General features: G+C 43.1%; 1 protein-coding gene and 1 non-coding gene across 2 annotated transcripts in view; both read left to right on the top strand.

Annotated features, from left to right (window-relative positions):
• The window catches only part of MYH13 (myosin heavy chain 13), a 67,286-nt gene that overhangs the window by 36,922 nt on the left and 10,294 nt on the right, over nucleotides 1–20,070 (top strand). The window contains exons 20-31 of the mRNA XM_007948058.1: nucleotides 2,384–2,639; nucleotides 4,183–4,425; nucleotides 7,233–7,409; nucleotides 8,773–8,918; nucleotides 9,032–9,122; nucleotides 10,026–10,415; nucleotides 12,645–12,771; nucleotides 12,857–12,975; nucleotides 15,657–15,853; nucleotides 16,239–16,422; nucleotides 17,407–17,572; nucleotides 18,231–18,355. Of these exons, the coding sequence (XP_007946249.1) occupies nucleotides 2,384–2,639; nucleotides 4,183–4,425; nucleotides 7,233–7,409; nucleotides 8,773–8,918; nucleotides 9,032–9,122; nucleotides 10,026–10,415; nucleotides 12,645–12,771; nucleotides 12,857–12,975; nucleotides 15,657–15,853; nucleotides 16,239–16,422; nucleotides 17,407–17,572; nucleotides 18,231–18,355 (2,221 nt within the window). The remainder of the gene's footprint in view (nucleotides 1–2,383; nucleotides 2,640–4,182; nucleotides 4,426–7,232; nucleotides 7,410–8,772; nucleotides 8,919–9,031; nucleotides 9,123–10,025; nucleotides 10,416–12,644; nucleotides 12,772–12,856; nucleotides 12,976–15,656; nucleotides 15,854–16,238; nucleotides 16,423–17,406; nucleotides 17,573–18,230; nucleotides 18,356–20,070) is intronic.
• TRNAR-UCG lies at nucleotides 6,759–6,831 on the top strand. The gene has a single exon. It is a non-coding gene; the product is annotated as a tRNA-Arg (tRNA).

Below are 20,070 nucleotides of genomic sequence, written 5' to 3'. Positions count from 1 at the left end.
TTCTGCTGTTGGGCTGAAAGCCAATCCATGGATGTGAATCCACTTCTAGGCCAGAAAGATAACTAGGGGCCATGGTCTCAGGGAGCCCACCAATCTCTGTCTAATTAGTGATTCTGGTCATTTTTTGTATTTTTGAATTTTGTTCCATATTTTCCCTCCTACTCTAACCAAGATCTCCAGTTTTGATCTCTTTCTGAGTGGTTGGCATTGATAGCGGGGCACCATCTAGTTCTTCTGGTCTCAGCATCATAAAGGCTGATGTCCTCGTGGTCCATTATATCTTTGGATTAATTGTTTCCAAATGACTTTGGTTTTCCTCACTCTTCTTTGCTCCAAGCTAGAGGAGACCACTAGCTGCATCTTAGATGGCCATTTAAAAGCTTTTAAGACCCCAGTCACTACTCACCGAAGTAGGATGTAGAACAAGATTTTTATGTATTATGTTGTGCCAATTGAAATCATGTCTCCTGAGACTATGGTCCCGAGCCTGCAGGCCCAGTGATTCTCTTTCTCAAGGCTTTTGGTTGTCTCTGTGAAGCTACTCCAACCTTGTCTTGTGTTACTTCTGTAATATATGTGGATCATTTTGTAGCATGAGTACATATGTAAGATTATCTTCAGCCAAATCTATCCTTGGTCTTGGGTCTATTCCTGTTTGCCTACCCCTACATAATCTTCTCACCTGTCTATGCATTCACCCATAGCCTAGTGTTTGGTTCCACTGGTAGTACAGTAATAATATTTGCCTCTGTTGTCTATATCTTTTATGCATGTTTCTGTGTCCTCCCTTTCCCCATTGTCACCATGCTGGCCACAGACTCTTCCCATACCATCCTTCCTCACCCAAATCAACATGTGACTCCCAAGTAGTCTGAAATTTTCCTTTCCTTTCCCTCCCTTCCCCAGTAACCAACAAAGTGAATTTCATTCCCTGAGTAAACCTTTCCTTGACTTTTTACAATAATGGAGTTATACAATATTTGTCCTTGTGTGATTGACTTATTTCACTCAGCATAATGTCCTCCAAATTCATCCACATTGTGAGATGATTCATATACCCTTTATTATTCTTTAATGTTGCATAGTATTCCATTATGTAAATATACCATAGTTTGGCTATAAATCTTTGCAAAAGCAGACTGTTTCATCTTTCTCCTAGAGGAGGGCTGGTGAGTTTGAACTGCAGACATTTTGGTTAGCAGCCACTGTACTACCAGCACTCCTTTTTATCAAAGGCACAGGGAGTTTCAAAAAGGCAAGAGTTGATTCATATTTGAAAAGTGAGAGAAAGGCCCAATAAGATAGGGCTGAAAAGTAGTTCATTACATTGGTAGTTAGGATGCCACGGACAACCATGTTCTTGTTAGTTGCCTTCAAGTCAGTGCTGACTCATAGCAATCCTACATATAACAGAAGGAAACATTGACCATCCTATGTTATCTTCATGATCATTGGTATATTTGAGTCCATTGTTATTGTGTATGTGTGAGTGTGTGTGTGTATGTATATATATGTATGTATGTATGTATTTTGTTTTGTGACATTCATTGCAATCCCCACGATGTAACAGCACTCCTCCGACTTCCTCCCCGTGTGTAACTTTTCCCTTCATCTTTCTTTCCTAGCCCATCCTGCTTTCTTAGCTTTATCCCTGGGTAAAGGCTGCCCTTTGGATCTCACATGGTTGGCTGTTGTAATGATTGTGTATCTCTCTGTTATTATTGTTCACCTTGTAGGCCTATCATTTGGCTGAAAGTTGAGCCACAGGGTTGAGTTCAGTTCTAGCCTTGAGGTCATAGTCTCAGGGGTTCCGTTTTGAGTGCCTTCCAACCTAGTATGCTCATCTTCCAGCACTATATTGGACAATATTTTGTTGTCATTCATAGGGCTTTCATTGGGTAGTTTTTGGAAGTAGATCACCAGGCCTTTTTCCTAGTCTGTCTTAGTCTGGAAGCTCTGCTGAATCTTGTCCACCATGGTGACCCTGCTGGTATTTGAAATACTGGTAGCACAGCTTCCAGCATCACAGCAACATGCAATCCACCACAGTACAACAAACTGACAGACAGGGTGGCTGATAGCCATAGGTAATGTCTTTTCACTAGAGTAGAGGAGATGGACGAATGAATGATCCCATACCCTCCTCACCTGCAAACCTTTGCACATGCCGTTTCCTCTGCCCTGCCTGTCACTTTCTCACATCTCCCCCACCCCACCCCCCTACTTGCAGAACTTACTCCAAAATATAGAATCTTCCAAGCTTAGCTGTACCTCCTCCCCACCTAGCTTGGAAGGATGAAGGCCCCGGGGTCAACAGGGGCAGGTGAGGGCAGACATGAGGTCTTGCTTTGGTTCATTAATCCAAGCGCTAATGGACTTGCAGGGACTCCATCTTCTGCATCCAGTACAATATCCGCTCTTTCATGAACGTCAAGCACTGGCCCTGGATGAACCTCTTCTTCAAGATCAAGCCTCTGCTGAAGAGTGCAGAGGCAGAGAAGGAGATAGCCACCATGAAGGAGGACTTCAAGAGGACCAAGGAAGAACTGGCCAGATCTGAGGCTCGCCGGAAGGAGCTAGAGGAGAAAATGGTATCCCTGCTGCAGGAAAAGAATGACCTCCAGTTACAGGTCCAATCTGTAAGTACCTTCTACCTGAGAATGAGAAACACAAAACTCAAAAGATAGAAAAAGCCACACTGAGGCCCGCCATTAGATGTTTATTTAAGAGACAGTGTTGCCACCCAGTGGTTATTCTTAGTATTGCAGCACCACCCTGTCAATAACTGGAGGGCTGGCTCTGCCTTAGTGGGAATAGTGCACTGCAGAAAATATGTCTGCAATTTGAATTTCTGCTTCCCCAGATTTCTCTTTGCTTTCTATACTTGTGTTAGACATTATTTGCTGTGAGTATGAGAGTGAAGTATCTCTCATAATAAAAAGCTGTCAGAAGCACATCAGGAGTTTTAAAAATAATATAAATAACAAATATTTAAAACTCAAAACATTCTCAATAATATGATTATAGTTAAATAAAAATGCTTTAAAGGTAAACATTTGGAAATTTTAAAAAAAATAGGAAGACTGAACCCAAATATATAGTGTGCAGCACTTTGGCCAGATAATTATCTACTTGCCTTATTGCAGAGTTCAGGCACTTATAATTTGTACCCAAATCCTTATACCTTTTTCTTACGTGCAGTGATTTTCTGCTTCTTTTTGCATTTTTCCAGTTGGCATAGTATAATCATTAGCAGCACTTTCCCAAGAATAATAAGCAAACAAATTTTGGAACCAGATCAATAGATTGACACCTGGTGTCAGTGACATTACTCTTCCATTTGATAGCTATGTGACCCTGGGCAAGTTACTTAGCCACTGTGTGCCTCCGTTTTCTCACCTGTAAAATGGACATGGTAATATTATCGACCTCATATGGTTATTGGGAGGAATCAGATGAGGTAATGCTTATAAAGTGTTTGACTCACAGCAAATCTAGGTGTTTTCTCTCACTGGTCTCTTTCCATCCATAAGTCTTCAATTCCCATCCAGGTCTTAGAGTGCTCTAGTATGGGAAGATCTAGCATAATTAAGTTTAAGAATAGAAACAGCTAATCCTGGTCTGTCTAAGAGTCTCATAATAGAGTGTTGTGGGGCATATACTTATTCAGTCACTGGTTCCTGTCTGTTTTGAATTTTCTGTTGGTGGCTTGAGAAGGCAGGGCTAAGGAGACTGAGGCAGAACTTTTCTGTTGAAAGCCCAAATGTAGTAATATTGTGAAAATATTCAGCAACTAGTGATAACACAGAGTGGATGGGTTATTTTCTAACAGGGGTTGTGATGAGAGTGAGATGGCTGAACGTCCAAATTTGGCAAATTGGAAAAGATTTAAAGCGGGCTTGGAACTTCATGAACACCTTTGTCTGGAATTATTTTATGTGAATTTCTTTTAAGTGAATGATGTCCATAATGCTAAAAAAGAAAATAAAATCTATGGCTGGTATATGTGCATATGCATGAGGGGTGTGTGTGTGTGTGTGTGTGTGTGGGTGTGTGTGTGCCCCATCCCTTGGCTTAGGTCCAGATGATGAATCTTTAGGAGCAATGCCTTTTCCTTCTAGGGTTTGTTAAAGGCTGAAAGAAAATGACACTGATCTGGTTTTTTTTTTTTTTTTTCCCCAGGAAACTGAAAATCTGATGGATGCTGAAGAACGGTGTGAGGGGCTCATCAAAAGCAAGATTCAGCTGGAAGCCAAAGTCAAGGAACTGAATGAGAGACTGGAAGAAGAAGAAGAAATAAATTCTGAACTAGTTGCAAAGAAGAGGAACCTAGAAGATAAATGCTCCTCTCTCAAAAAAGACATTGACGACCTGGAGCTGACCCTGACTAAAGTAGGAAAAGAGAAGCATGCCACAGAAAACAAGGTGGGGATCTCCACAGTGCCTTGAAAAATCCTTATTCCCTTTTTACTCTCCCTCCTATGGGAGCCCCATCAACTCCAGCATTGCCTGGAAGTGATATACAGGGACAGAGCAGAAGGATAGTTAGCTATTGATGTCAAGTTGACCCCAACTCATGGTGGGACTCTGGTAGAGTAGTGCCTAAGGCACTTGACTGCTAACCAGAAGGCTGACAGTTCAAACCCACCAGCCACTCCTTGGAAGGAAGACTGAGCAATCTACTTCTGTAAAGATACTACCTCAGAAACCCAAGAAGGGTTCACTACAAGTTGGAAATGACTCTATGGCAGTGAAGTTGGTTTAGTTTTGGTTCATGGTGAGCCCATGTGTGTCAGAGTAGAGCTGTGCTCCACAGGATTTTCAGTGGCTGATATTTTGCAGTTAGTGGCCAGGCCTTTCTTCTGAGGCATGTCTAGGTGGACTCAAACCTCCAAACTTTTAGTTACACAACTTGAGTGCATTCGCCATTTGTACCACTTAGGGGTGAAGGATAGTTAGGCACCACCAAGTTCTGTCCTATCTTGTTCTTTTCCCAGCAGCATCTTCTCAACCCTCTTCCTGTTTCCCAAATTATATCACAAATTTCTTACCCCACACCTTCCTCACAAAGCCAAGAGATCCTTGAGAATAAGGACTCCTACACATCCATCTTTGTCCATCATTGCACTGCCATCAAGGTGATACCAACTCCCAGTGACCTTATAGGACAGAGTAGAGATGCCCCATAGGGTTTCCAAGGCTGTGAATCTTTATAGAAGCAGACTGCTTCCCGTGGAGTAGCTGCTAGGTTTGAACTAATGGCCTTTTGGTCAACAGCCGAATGCTTTACCCACAACACCACCAGAGCTCCCTAGCACAGCAATAGCAAAGGAAAATGCCTGCAGGGGCCAGGCAGAAAGTTGAGGAAGCAGGTGCTGAAGAAAGCAGCAAGTTGGACATTGGCGGGGTTGTGATGGTACTGGAACGCTCACACATTGCTGGTGAGATGTGGACTGATGCAGCCCTCAGGAGAGCCATCTGGAACTATTTAGCCAAATTAAAAATACTCATACCCCTGACCCCAGTGGTTCTGCTCCTGGGTGTATATACCAAGGAATACTCCAACAATCATTAAGGAGACATGTGTGAGGATGTCTGTGGCAGCATTGCTTGGGGTGAGGGATAGTTGGAAGTGATACCAAGGTCCCCTGGAGGAGTAGATAAGTAAAATGTGGTGGCTGCACACCAGGGTGTCCTACGCAGCAGCGGCAACAACCAGCTCATGCATAAGAACAACAGAGATGGATATGAAAGGCTCTGGTGGTGCAGTGCATAAGGTATTTGACTGCTCACCAGAAGGCTGGTGGTTCAAACTCACCAGCTACTCTGCAGAAGGAAGATAAGGGAATCCACTTCCATAAAGATTTACCTCCTTCGAAACCCAATGTGGGTCACTATGAGTCGGAATCAACCCAATGGCAGTGGGTTTGGTTTTGGAGGTTTAGTGTTGAGGAAGGAAAAAGTAAGAAAATGAAATATATAGCATGATATTATTTATGTAGACTAAAATTAATGTGCACACAACACAATATAAACATTTCATAAAAATACATAAAAACACATGATGCAGTTTATATTAAAATGGTTGCCCATGAGGTAGGTAAGAGATGAGGTCAGCCGGGTGGAAGATGATATGGCAGCTGATATCCAGCTTCAGTGTTGGCTAAGCAAGTGGACAATACAGGAAAGTGATGATAGGGAGGAGTGGAGACTGCAGAAAATGTGCCCTGTCCACAGGTTGCAACCACGAACCAGCTCTAGCCAACTGTTGTCAGAGCTTCCAATTTTCTGCAAGAAGCCAGAGATTCCAATTTTATATGAAATTTCATTATTTCTCAATGTTGGTAGTAACTTACTCAAAAATTATAAACAACTATGTGGACAATAGAAAAGATGTCTAGGGTCAAATTCAATTCATGGGTCAGGAGTTAGCAACATCTGTTCTGGAAGAATTTTATACATGGAGAAAGGTTCAATTTAATAGACTCAAGTTCCACACTTGGTACCTGCATCTCACTTCCTGACAACATGGGATCCCCATTGTGGATTTTCTTCACAGCACCTCATGCTTCTCTTTCCCTCTTCCTGACTCATTCTAAACCTCGATCAGCCAACCTAATGGACAAATCCCCATGGATGTATCATGAATGAATGCAGATTGATGTTATCCTTCAGAAGTAGCATATTTGCATTTTTAAAGGCAACTTTCCTTCTAAGACATGTGCCCCTTCTAAAGGAATAATCCTAGTGTGAGGGAGGACCACATGGCCTAATGGATAAGGCGTCTGACTTCGGATCAGAAGATTAAGGGTTCAAATCCCTTTGTGGTTAGTTCGGTTTTAGGAGTTCTGGTAGTGTAGTGTCTAAGGCACTTGACTGCTAACCAGAAGGCTGGCGGTTCAAACCCACCAGCCACTCCTTGGAAGGAAGGTTGGGCAATCTACTTCCGTAGTGATACTGCTGCGGAAACCCAAGGAGAGGTCGCTGTGAGTCGGTCTGACTCGACAGCACGTAACAACAACAACAACAGTGAGAGGAGTTCAGATACTGTGATAGGACCTTTACATTGTGAGAGAACTGAGAGGCTGCCAACTCCAGAATAATACAGTTGAGTACCTGTTGGGGAGGTAAAGAAGCAATAGCAAAAAAGGAAAAAAAAAAAAAAAAGAAAGAAAAGGAAGCAGTAACCTTTGTTGGAAGCTTCCAGCTTAATTGTGTTGATGTTCTCCTAGGTAAAGAATCTTTCTGAAGAAATGACAGCTCTTGAAGAAAGCATTTCCAAATTGACCAAAGAGAAGAAATCTCTTCAGGAAGCCCATCAGCAAACGCTGGACGATCTTCAGGTTGAGGAAGATAAAGTCAATGGCCTAATCAAAATCAACGTCAAGCTTGAACAGCAAACAGATGACGTGAGGATATTTTACTATCACGTTTTAACATTGATTACTTGCAGGTGTCTAGACAAGAGAGGGTCCATGTAGAATGCAGGGGTTGGATTCTGGACCCAGAATCCCTGAGTTCAGATTTCAGCTCCACTTGAGAGCCAGTCTGAAACACTGAGCAAGCCACGTAACCCCTGCAAAGGCTCAGTTTCTATACTGTGAGATGGAACTACAGTAGCTCTACCTCAGAGAGTCTCCAAAGAACGCTCAGCATGTAAATGTGTTCAGTAGAATGTTAGATGGCATTGTTATCATCATCGTTATGAGCATCCATCTGTATGTCATTCAGTCTCCTAAAACTCCATTCCTATTCTAACATTATTAAAAATCAATACCATTTGTGGCCATGAAAATTATCCTCCAACCATTTTTGTTCTAGAGGTAAGAGCCATGTCTGTAGTTTTCAGGTTTTATGTGCTGCTGCAGCTAGAACTTTTTCTGATCTCTTTAATTTTCCAGAAGCCAGAGGAGGCGTGCCCCTCCCCTTGTTGCTGTCATTGTTAGCTGCCCTTGTGTTGGCTCCCAATTCATGGCCACCCAGGCACAGTGGAATGAAACACCTCTTAGTCCTGCACCACTGGCTTGATCAGTTGCAGATCAGACCATTGTGATCCTCAGGATTTTCATTGCCTGATTTTCAGAAGCAGATTGCCAGGCCTTTCTTCCTAGTCAGTCTTAGTCTGAAAGCTCCGCTGAAACCTGTTCAGCAATGTTGCAACAGGCAAGCCTCCACTGTTTCCTCTGCCGGACAGGGATAGTGGCTGTGTGTGAGGTACATTGGCTGAGAATCGAACCCAGGTCTCCCTCATGGAAGGTGAGAACCCTAGCACTGATACACCATCCTCCTTTCCCCTCAACCCACGTGAGTACATGCACTACACACACATACACACACACTGAAGCCCTTGCATTAATCCCCCAGGGTTGGCTGACAGAGTGGGGAAGGAGTGCTAGTGTCCTCTCTAGTCACAGGCACAGCTGTAGCAGCAGCCATCCACCGACACCCCTGTTTTTCCTGTCTGTGCAAGAGTATGCACCTATGGGCACCATGTTCCTACAGGGGGCATGGTCTGAACAGGTACAATGGGAATGGGCTGAAAGAGGTACACCAGGAGGTCCCTGGGACATCCAGCTTCCTGGTTACGCTTTTGGAGCACGAGAGGAGAGACGAGAGGTTGGGGGAAGCCCCGCTTCTTCCTGGGGCAGAGACTCGGCTCCAGTACCCTTCAGTACCAAGGAAGCCACAGGCCATGTGAATCGGCACACAGGCCGGAAAGGACAAGTTCATTTTCCCAGCAGGGTCTCTACCTTTCCGCCCTTGTCTTCCCAGCTCGAGGGCTGCTTGGAGCAGGAGAGGAAATTGCGGGCGGACCTGGAGAGAGTGAAGAGGAAGCTGGAGGGCGATCTGAACATGTCCCGGGAATCCATCACGGACCTGGAAAACGACAAGCAGCGAGCGGAGGAGAGGCTGGAGAAGTAGCTGTTTCTGTTTCTCAATTTGTGTTTGAGCCCTAAAGCAACACCCCACCCCTTAAAAGGCTTGCATGTAATGTTCTTTGGGGAAAAAAAAAAATTGTTTTTTTTTGCAGGAAAGAGTTTGAAATCAGTCAATTACAAAGCAAAATTGAGGACGAACAAGTTCACAGTTTGCAGTTACAAAAGAAGATTAAAGAACTGCAGGTAGAGGTGTCAAATCCTTTCCTAATCATGAAAACCCCTTTGCTAGCACCCCTTCTTGTCCTTTTCCCTTTTGCCTCTTTAGCTTCTTCTTTTCTTTCTCCCATTGGAGCAGAAGAGAATATTCCTTTATTTTTTGAAAACTAGTATTTTTTACTCATAGCGACCCCTCCTTGGGTTTCCAAGGCGGTATCTCTACGGAAGTAGATTGCCCAGTCTTCCTTCAGAGGAGTGACTGATGGGTTTGGACCACCAGGCTCCTGATTAGCAGTCAAATACCATATATATATATACATACACACACACACACACACATAGACATATATATGTGTGTGTGTGTGTATGTGTATATGTATGTGTGTGTGTATTGTTCTTGTTCCTTTGTGTTTTAGCATAAATATTATATCATTCTCCTATTTGCTATTTTCATTTGTAATGTGTTCTGCAGAGCTTTCCATGATAGACAAAAATTGGTATTTAACTGCTTCGTGGACTTTCAGAGCATGGCTCCATCACAGTTGATTTGCCCAGTCCTCTGTTGATAGACATCTAGGTGGTTTCCAAATGTTTTCATTATCACAATGAGTCCCTGGTTGATGCAATTGGTTAATGTGCTTGGCTGTTAACCAAAAGGTTGGAGGTTCGGGGCCACCCAGAGGGGCCTTGGAAGAAAGGCCTGGTGATCTACTTCTGAAAAATCAGCCATTGAAAACCCTGTGGAGCACAGTTCTACTCTGATGCACATGGGTGGCCATGAATAGGAGGTAGCTCAAGGGTAACCAGCAGTGGCTTTAATATTATGATGTACTCTTTGCTTTGTGCTCTCCAGTTCCCACCTCTCACCACCCAACCCTTCCCAAAATGTCCCTTCCCAGCATTCCTGAAACAGTGATGTGACCCTTTCAGGCCCGCACAGAAGAGCTGGAGGAAGAAATTGAAGCTGAACACACACTCAGAGCCAAGATTGAGAAGCAACGCTCTGATCTGGCCAGGGAGCTGGAGGAGATCAGTGAACGGCTGGAAGAAGCCAGTGGAGCTACTTCAGTCCAGATTGAGATGAACAAGAAGCGGGAGGCTGAGTTCCAGAAAATGCGCAGGGACCTGGAAGAGTCCACCCTGCAACATGAGGCTACAGCAGCCACCCTGAGAAAGAAGCACGCGGACACTGTGGCTGAGCTTGGGGAACAGATAGACAACCTACAGCGTGTCAAACAGAAGCTGGAGAAGGAGAAGAGTGAACTGAAGATGGAGATTGATGACATGGCCAGCAACATTGAGACCATCTCCAAGTCTAAGGTACTTGACCCTTCTGCTCTTGGCCCACACAAGGCAGCCATCTGCACCTGCCCAGTGAGCATGTGTAACTTCATGTCCCCCAAACTTGCAGCATGTTCTAAATTGAAACTCTCTTCCCCACTTATGCCTGCTCCTAATTCTCCAAATTCACTCAAGTTATTAAAAAACCAGATTGCCAACTGACTCATGACAACCCCATGTGAGTAGAACTGTGCTCTGTGGGATTTTCAATGGCTAATATTTTGGAAGTAGACTGCCAGGCCTGTCTTCCAAGGTGCCTTTGGGTGGGCTCAAAGCTCCAACCTTTTCGTTAGCAGTGGACAGCATTAACCATTTGCTCAACCCAGGGACACCAAGCTTGATCTAATGATCTGCCAGCACTCAAGAGCTCATCCTCTTTCCAGAGTCTTAAAGAAAGTTTCCCATCCACTTTACATTTTCTAGAACTTAACCTGTGGATAGTTTGCACAAAAGGCCTGCTTTCCTGGGATAGTTTCCCACACACCACCTTCTTAGACCACATAATTAGTCACTGGAGGCATGAGACCATGTGAAGATATGCACATGAACCTTGGGTGGATACAGGTTTTGTGGAGCTTGAAGCATTTAATACTTGGGAGGGGAGAAACTCTTTAAGGTGAAGTATACAAAATTACATATGAAAGTATTTATTTTGAATGAGAGAAGTAAGTCACAAATTACTAGAGCCTTGGGGATATAGGTCTCTTTTTTTCAGAGACCTCTTTAGGCCATTTGCCAGAAATGCTTACTGAGAAATGCCTTCTCATTGAGATGGGTTCCATTCTATACCTGGAATATTCTATGGCTTCCCAAAATGAGGGGCCCTGAAGCTAAAATTTTACAAGCTTCATAGTAAACCTACCTCTGTATATAATTTCAAAGCAAAGCTTTCCTCACAGAAAGACTAAGCTCCCAGATTTAAGAGAGCTGCCCTCATTGTCATCTGAGCTATACTTGGGACTGCTCAGCTGGGCTGGAAGAAGCAGTGGCTTCAGATGTTAGGCTGTGGGCTTCCTGCAGAAGGCTGGCCTGCAGGCCTGAATGTCCATGTGAAAAAGGAATGTCAGGTGTAAATCAGAAATTTAAGGTGCATTTTGTTTGGGGTCTGAGTTTACTGTCCTGTGCTTTCTCTTCATGACTTCCTCACTCCTTTTCTACAGCTTATTTACTCAGGGTGATGACTCCTTTTCTTTTCTGGTTCCCCATTTGTCTGCCCTTTCCCCTTTTCTTTCATTCTTTTTTTTTTTTTCCTTCCATTAATAAGTCATGGTCATATGTATCCTCTCTCCCTCTTTCTTTGTCTCCTGTAGCAAGTCAGGTCAGTGTCAGGGTTGGCTGGGTTAGAAGAAACTCCAGCTTCACCCAAGTGCTTTCCCGGGGATGAACCCATTCTCACAGCCTCTCTGAACCCACAATATTTTTTTTATGTTCTCAGTTCTCAATTTTAAAATCCAGTGAAAGAAGAATCTTATATTGCTTTATTTATTTTTAATTTGTTGCAGCCTTTGATTTTTCTCCTTGTGAGACACCACTTCTTTTTCAAGTACCCTTGAATTAATTTATTCATGCTTATATGTTACCTTCTCAGAGGTATCCTGACATCCCCTGGGGACTTCTATTGAATCAAATAATCCTGTCCCTTTTTCTGTCATCTCACCCTTTCCAGTTTACGAAACTGTAGATGCTCAATACATTTTATCTTATGTTATATGGGGTGGAGGTAGAAGGGAAGAGGCCCACAACATATACAAGGTTTTTGAGCATCCTTCACAGAAGCACATACCACCTAGTGGCCACACCACTTCCACCTAGGGGAGCCTTTTGTATTATTAAATTACATTTCAACATTTTTACTTGAATATACTGTTTGCAAACACATAAATCAGACATTGATGTTCACATGGCAGCAGTATTACTTACATTATGAGGAGATCACAGGTTTCCTTTGAGTAGCATCATCTCAAAGGTTGATTTACAAATCATTAAATACTTATCCACCAACAGCTGGTGCTCCAAGCTATTGACAAGTAAGCAGCAATCACAAGTAAAAATAAAGCAAATCTGAAATGATTATGATTTCTTAAACCAATGTTTATGTATCCTGTATTTTTATTTTACCTTGTAATAAGCTAAACTAACAAACCATTCAGTTCCATATTGAGCATCAAGAACTCATATTGTCCTATACATATTGACATCTTTTTAAAGAGTAATGTGGAAAGAGTGTGCCGGACTGTAGAAGACCAATTCAATGAAATCAAGTCCAAGGATGACCAACAGACACAGTTAATCCATGATCTGAACATGCAGAAGGCACGACTGCAGACCCAAAATGGTGAGGATGGGTGGGGCTCTGTGATTGGCTGGGGTCCAGGCAGAGAGGAACTAAGTGCACTGACTGGAACACATCTGCTTATTAGGGGAACTGACCCACCAAGTGGAAGAGAAAGAGTCTCTGATTTCACAGCTAACCAAAGGCAAGCAGGCCCTCACGCAGCAGCTGGAAGAGCTTAAGAGGCAACTGGAAGAAGAAACCAAGGTAAGGCCACCTCTTTTGTGGAATGACAGCATCAGCTGTTGTTATTGTTGGTTGCCATCAAGATGGTGCCAACCCATGGGGAACCCGTGCACAACAGAATGAAGCTTTGGCTGGTCCTGTGTCATCTTCATAATTGTTGGTATGCTAGAGTCCATGGTTGCAGCCACTATGTATTTGAGCATCTTCCAACCTAGGGGGCTCATCTTCCAGCACTATATCAAACATTATTCTATTGTGATCCATAGGGCTGTTTGTTTGTTTGCATTGTCTTGTTGTTATCTTTAACAAACAGAAATTTATTCTCTCACAGTTTAGGAGGCTAGAAGTCTTAACTCAGGGTGCCACCTCTAGAGGAAGGCTTTGAAGAAAGGCTCTTGTCCCCTTTCTGTGTGGGCCCAGCATTCCTTGGAGATCTCCATGTATCTTGGCATCAATTTGCCCCTATATCTAGGGAGTTCTCAGTACATGGGCCCCAGGCCCAAAGGACATGCTCTGCTCCAGCTCTTCTTTTTTGGTGGTCATCTATCCATAAGGTTTTTATCAGCCAATTTTTGGAAGTAGATAGCCAGGCATTTCCACCTCATCTATCTTAGTCTAGAAGCTCCACTGGAACATGTTCACCAGCCCTGCTGGTACCGTGCTGGTATCCCCCTTATCCACGGAGGATACGTTCCAAGACCCAGTAGATGCCTGAAACTGCAGATAGTACCAAACCCTATATAAACTATGTTTTGTCATATATACATACATATCTATGAGTTTAATTTATAAATTAGACATTGTAAGAGATTAACAACAGTAACTAATGGGCAGATAGCATATACAGCAGGGACAAAGGGATGATTCATTTCCTGGGCTGGATGGGTCATGATGGTGTGAGATTTCATCTCCTCATTTAACATTTTTGGACCATGGTATGAATGTAATTCTGAGATTGTCATGAATGACGTATAGGGCAATCTTTTGGAATCAACCCAAGCTCTATCCACCCCTGCTAGAAAAGAACAAAGGCTACATTTGTTCCTCATCCATCTTTCTATTATATTAGGTATGACTATTATACTCCTCAGAAGGAAGATGGGGCAATCTACTGTCATAGTGATACTGCATTGGAAACCCAAGGAGGGGTTGCTATGAGTCGGGTCTGACTCGATGCCACATAACAACATTGTATTTGGCAGATTGTGTGGGGTGGGGATAGTGAGAACCAGAAACTGAACAAGTATTGAGAAGGTCATTACAGGAGAGAAACTTCCTCTGGTGGGGACAATAACAGCTCAGTTTTCTTCAAATAGGCTTCCTATGTATTTACGTGTTTACAAGGATGAAAATGTATGAATTACTGCACTGGGTCAACATAACTCTTTATTTGACAGTGGCACAAGAAAGTATCTTATGACCATCAGATTGACCCAAAATGGTCCTTCTGTCCAGGTGCAGGTGAGAGAAGGAAATTTCTGGGCATGACCTCTCCTGCTTGGGAACAGGAGACAGCAGCACCCTGATGTGGTGGTGACACAGCCCATTAGTGGCACTGAAGAGGCTTTTAGATTAGTCACAGTCATAGCATTCTATACCTTGCATCAAATAGTGAGATTTACTTCTGTTCTAATTCTTCTGATCACATCAAGGAAAGGTCTTGATTTAGATATAAACCTCTTCAGCATGCACTTATTTACCTTTTCAAGAAATAAAAAATAAAATAAACTCACTGCTGTCAAGTCTGATCCAACTCATAGTGACCCCTCCTTGGGTTTCCGAGGCAGTATCACTATGGAGGTAGATTGCCAAATCTTCCTTCCGGGTAGTGGCTGGTGGGTTTGAACCGCCAGCCTTCTGGTTAGCAGTCAAATGCCTTAGGCACTACACTACTGGATCTCTCCCTTTTTAACAAATAGAAAACATAAAAAAATAATAACAGTAGTATACATTGAAGAAAAGAAATAGAGTAGGCCTCATGCACATAGCCCACTAAGCAACAGTACTGTGCAGGAGGTTGATTTGTTCTTGTTGTTAGTTGCCAATATATTAACTCCAACTCATGACAATCTTATGTATAATAGAACCAATTATTGCCCAGTCCTGTGTCATCTTCACAAACATTGGCATAATTGAGTCTTTCCAGCCTAGAGGGTTCATTTCCTGCATTATATTGGACAATATTCTGTGACCCATAGGGTTTTCATTGGATGATTTTCCAAGTAAATTGATTGCCAGGCCTTTAGTCTGTCTGTCAGTCTGGCAGCTCTGCTGAAACCTGTCCAGCATGGCTGATCCTGCTGGTATTTGAAACACCAGTGGCATAGCTTTCAGCATCATAGCAACCTGCAATCCACCAGAGTACAACCAACTAACAGATGGGTAGTGGAGAATGTGATAACATTTTTTTTTATTTCTGTTGCATTTATTCTCATGTTTGTCTTCTGTTTTGGGCAAATGTTAATGGTTTTCCATTTACTGTAATGTAATAGTTTACTTTCTCAATTAATATATTTCAATAGAATAAAGGAGTCACCCTAAAGGAAATACTAAGTATAAATAAGCAATAAGCTAATCTGGGAGCATTTGTGAAGGTAGCATGTGAATGATTCAGATTTGGGAAATACCACTTTAAATGAAAATACCATACCTTGAAAAATGGTCAAATGCTTCTGATATTTTGTTACTACTGTGATTCACAGGCCAAGAATGCCCTGGCCCATGCCCTGCAGTCCTCACGTCATGACTGTGACCTGCTGCGTGAACAATATGAAGAGGAGCAGGAATCCAAGGCCGAGCTGCAGAGATCACTGTCCAAGGCTAACAGTGAGGTTGCCCAATGGAGGACCAAATACGAGACAGATGCCATCCAGCGCACAGAGGAGCTGGAGGAGGCCAAGTACGGACTCCAAGGTTATGGGAGGAAAGGGTACAAGCAAAGGGACAGAGAATTCTTTCTATCTTAAAGAATCTCTCTTCATCTCCAGGTCTTAGTATTTTTGAAAGATATTCAGATAGTGTCCCCCACCCTAAAAGGGTATCTCTGACCTGCCCCTGAGGAATTATCATTCCACTTGGTTCCCTTTGTGGCTCCTTTGTGACCAGCTTTGCCACCAAGCATTTTGGGATTCTTCAGATGATATTTAGGTCCTCTCCATTCACCAAACTATAGATCTTATCAAATGCCAATTATTTATAGATTGTTCACTTACATTCTATCTGACAGTTTCCCTAGACTCTCTGAAGTAGCTCCCCTTTTGAAAAAAAAATATCTGGTTCTTTAGGAAAAAACTGGCCCAGAGGCTCCAGGAAGCTGAGGAGAACACAGAGGCGGTGAACTCCAAGTGTGCCTCCTTGGAGAAAACCAAGCAGAGGCTCCAGGGAGAAGTGGATGACCTAATGCTTGACTTGGAGCGGTCTAACACTGCTTGTGCCACCCTGGACAAGAAGCAGAGGAATTTTGATAAGGTCCTTCCCCAACTGCCTTACTGGCTGTGACAAAAGTGACAGCTTTTCCCACCAGGGAGTGTGAAATGTGTACATATTCTAGGAGCCTCTTCCTTAGAGCATCAGTTCCTAGCATAGTGCCTAAGGCATTTGACTGCTAACCAGAAGGCTGGTGGTTCAAACCCACCAGCCACTACCCAGAAGGAAGGTTGGGCAATCTACCTCCGTAGTGATACCACCTCAGAAACCCAAGGAGGGGTCGCTATAAGTTGAATCGATCCATCAGTAGTGAGTTTGTTTTGTTTTGGTACAGGTGCTTCTAGAGTCCTTGACTGGTACAAAGAGTTACCACGTTCAGTTGCTAAACACAAGGTTGTTCATTCCAGTCCATCCAGAGGCACCTTGGAAGAAAGGCCTGGGAAACCTACTTCAGAAATAGCACAGCCATTGAAAACCCAATGGAGTACAGTTCTACTCTGACACACATGGGGTTGCCATGAGTTGAAGTCGACTTGATGGCAACTTATTTACTGGTAGATGATTCTATATCCATTGCCACTGCATTGATTCCAACTCACAGTGACCCCATAGGGCAGAGTAGAACTGCCCTATAGGGTTTTCATGGCTGTAATCCTCACAGAAGCAGACTGCCATCTTTCTCCTGTGGAGCAACTGGTGGGTTCAAACTGTTAACATTTAGGTTAGCAGCCAAGCTCTTAACCACTGAGCCATCAGGGCTCCTTGATGATTCTATATTTCTATAACATATCCTCCAGATGGACTCTTATTTTTAAGTTCCTTTGAGATTGAAATATCTCTAAGAATATGACAGGTTACATGTAGGCATGTCACAGTTTGGAGCCACTGATCTAAACAAGGGCCTTCCTTCTTTGGTCTCCAAGGATGGAAGAATGAAACCTTGGCATGATGACAACCCTTGTTGACTATGACTCTCTCAACTTCCCTGGCCCTTTCTGCTTCCACCTTCCCTTTGTCATCTCCCAGGTCCTTGCAGAGTGGAAGCAAAAGCTGGATGAAAGTCAAGCTGAGTTGGAAGCTGCTCAGAAAGAATCCAGGTCCCTTAGTACTGAAATCTTCAAGATGAGGAATGCCTACGAGGAGGTGGTAGATCAGCTAGAGACCCTGAGGCGGGAGAACAAAAATCTGCAAGGTGAGTGCTCTCCAGACCAGAGAAGTGTGAGATTTCCCTTCTCCTGCTCCCTTTCCCATTTGTCCACAGTCACCACCAAATGCCTTCTGCATCCCACTGCCTCCAAAAATCCCTACCCACCCAGACTCATATTTTCTCACTTTACCTCTTAGCCCAGACTCTCTCAGTGTAAAACATTAATGCAGACCAGCCAGGTCTCATTTGGAAAACTGAGTGTCAATGATTGCTCAGCACACTGCCACATTGAGAACAGGACCTTTCAGGGGTTGTGGCTCTAAGTGTCTTTGTGTCTTTGGTGTGTCACTCAACCTCTTAGGACTTCAATCCTGACCTACAGATTGACAATATCAGTCCCAATGCCTTCCAAAGTCCCTTCTTGTGCTAGAAGACTATGATTCTATTCATTTTCTCCACAATTGTTTTCCATGGTCCTCACCATGACTGTTTTGAATACTTGTGTGGCTTTAAGTGTTCTTCTTGTCATTCCCTTCTCTGCATAGTTCAGGCAAGACAGCAGGTATCTTGCCAACACCTCATCTGAATGGCTTTCACTCCATTCTCTCCTGTATAAATATAATGAATGAATCACCTGTCCCTAAATTGCCTGGCAAATGCCTGTGCTGTAAACTGGAGCCTAAATTGAGCCTGTCCTTTGCAGAAGAGATTTCTGACTTAACTGAGCAGATTGCAGAAACTGGAAAGAATCTTCAGGAAGTGGAAAAGACCAAGAAGCAAGTGGAACAAGAAAAGTCAGATCTCCAGGTTGCCTTGGAGGAGGTGGAGGCAAGTGTCTGGGTTAGGACATTTTAAACATCTGAACAGGAACTGATGGAGGCTGGACTTGGTCACCTCCTTGGGGTCCTTCCAGCCAGAAGGCACTGGGGCTCGATTGGGAAAAATGTCTAGCTATCCCTGGGGCTAAAACAGCTGTGTTCTGCAGTTTTGTCTCCAGGGTTTCCTATACTCCATCATATTTTCCCTTTTGAAAATAAAAAGAGTGTTTCGTTACATCCTCAGGAAGCAAATCCACCCCCAAGCATCCTGTGAGCCTGGCTCAGAGTCCCTCAGCTTTATCATCCAATCACATATGATCATCCTTGGCTATCAGGAATTTTCTGTAGTCAAAGAACCCCAGGAGGCCCTGGGTGGTGCAAAAAGTTAAGTGCTCAGCTTCTAACCTAAAGGTTGATGGTTCAAACCCATCCCTGGGCACCCAGGAAAAAAGGTCTGGCCATTTAATTCTGAAACATCATAGCAGTTCTACTCTGACACACATGAGTCAGAATTGACTCAACAGTAAGTAAAGGAAAAAAAATAGACCTGAGACTCTCCTGTTATAATCAATCATGGCCAGTGTAAGGCAGATGGTTGATGTATTTCTAAGGAAATGTGAAATATGGCAGGATAACAGTGAGAAATTGCCGGATCAGTATAGCGTGTCCTGCTGTTTTTCAGAGAGTAAGTTGGCTCTCGATTTATGGTCATAATGAAAATATGAGTTAGCAGATTCTAACTCATGGTGATCCCACATGTGTGAGAGTAGAATTGTGCTCATACGGTTTTCAGTGACTGATTTTTCAGGAGTAGATCACCAGGCCTTGCTTTTAAGGAACTCTGAGTGAACTCAAAGTCCAACTTTTCAATTAGCAGCTAAGCACATTACCGAGTGCACCACCCAGGGACTCCGTTATAAAAATAAACACACTCAATAAAATTTCTACTAAGTTAAAAAGGATTGTTGTTTGAATTGTATTGATTAAGGGTAGGGTTGCACAGCTGATTATTGTAATTGCTATCAATAAGTTGTATACCTATAAAAAGTTGAATTGGCAAAAGTTGTGTGATACAGTTACAACAATGGCCCCCTAACACCCCTCAAAAAAAAAAAAAAGTGTATCTGCTGAGTCTGCTTATATACAACCAAGCACCTCATGGGATTTGGTTCCTTGGTTTGGAGGTTTAGGTTCATGAAAGTTCATAGTTTCCTGGAACACCCCCAATTGATTGGCCTAATAATGTATTTAGTGGATCTGTTCTATATCCTAGTCTGTTGCATTGTGCCTGGGGTCTTAAAACTTGTAAGCAGCCATCCAAGGTACAACAATTGGTCTCTATTCACTATATGACAGAGGAAGAAGTAGAGTCAGGAATAGGAGGTGTAAATAGAATGTGTGGTTAATTGTTTCAGTGAACAGCTGCCTCCTTTGCCAAGAGACCAGAAGGCCTGGATGCTCCCCAGCTATCATTACTGAACATTTTGATCAAAGATTTCAAAGAAGAATCATGATCAAAAGGGGGGAAATAGAGAAGAGAATTTCAAATTCTCATGGACTTTAGACTTTCTAGAGCCATAGAGGGAGAAACTTTGAAACAACTGCTCTGAGATAATCTTTAAATCTTAAACCAAAAATATTCCCTGAAGACTTCTTAAAAACCAAGAGTTTAGCTTAACTAGTAAATAAAGATCTGCCTTGAGCATTATGTTCTTTTTTTTTTTT

Source organism: Orycteropus afer, unplaced genomic scaffold (genome assembly GCF_000298275.1).
Source record: "Orycteropus afer afer isolate SDZICR_OR568_19922 unplaced genomic scaffold, OryAfe1.0 scaffold00199, whole genome shotgun sequence".
Taxonomy (NCBI): domain Eukaryota; kingdom Metazoa; phylum Chordata; class Mammalia; order Tubulidentata; family Orycteropodidae; genus Orycteropus; species Orycteropus afer.
This window is presented reverse-complemented; position numbering and strand designations above follow the sequence as displayed.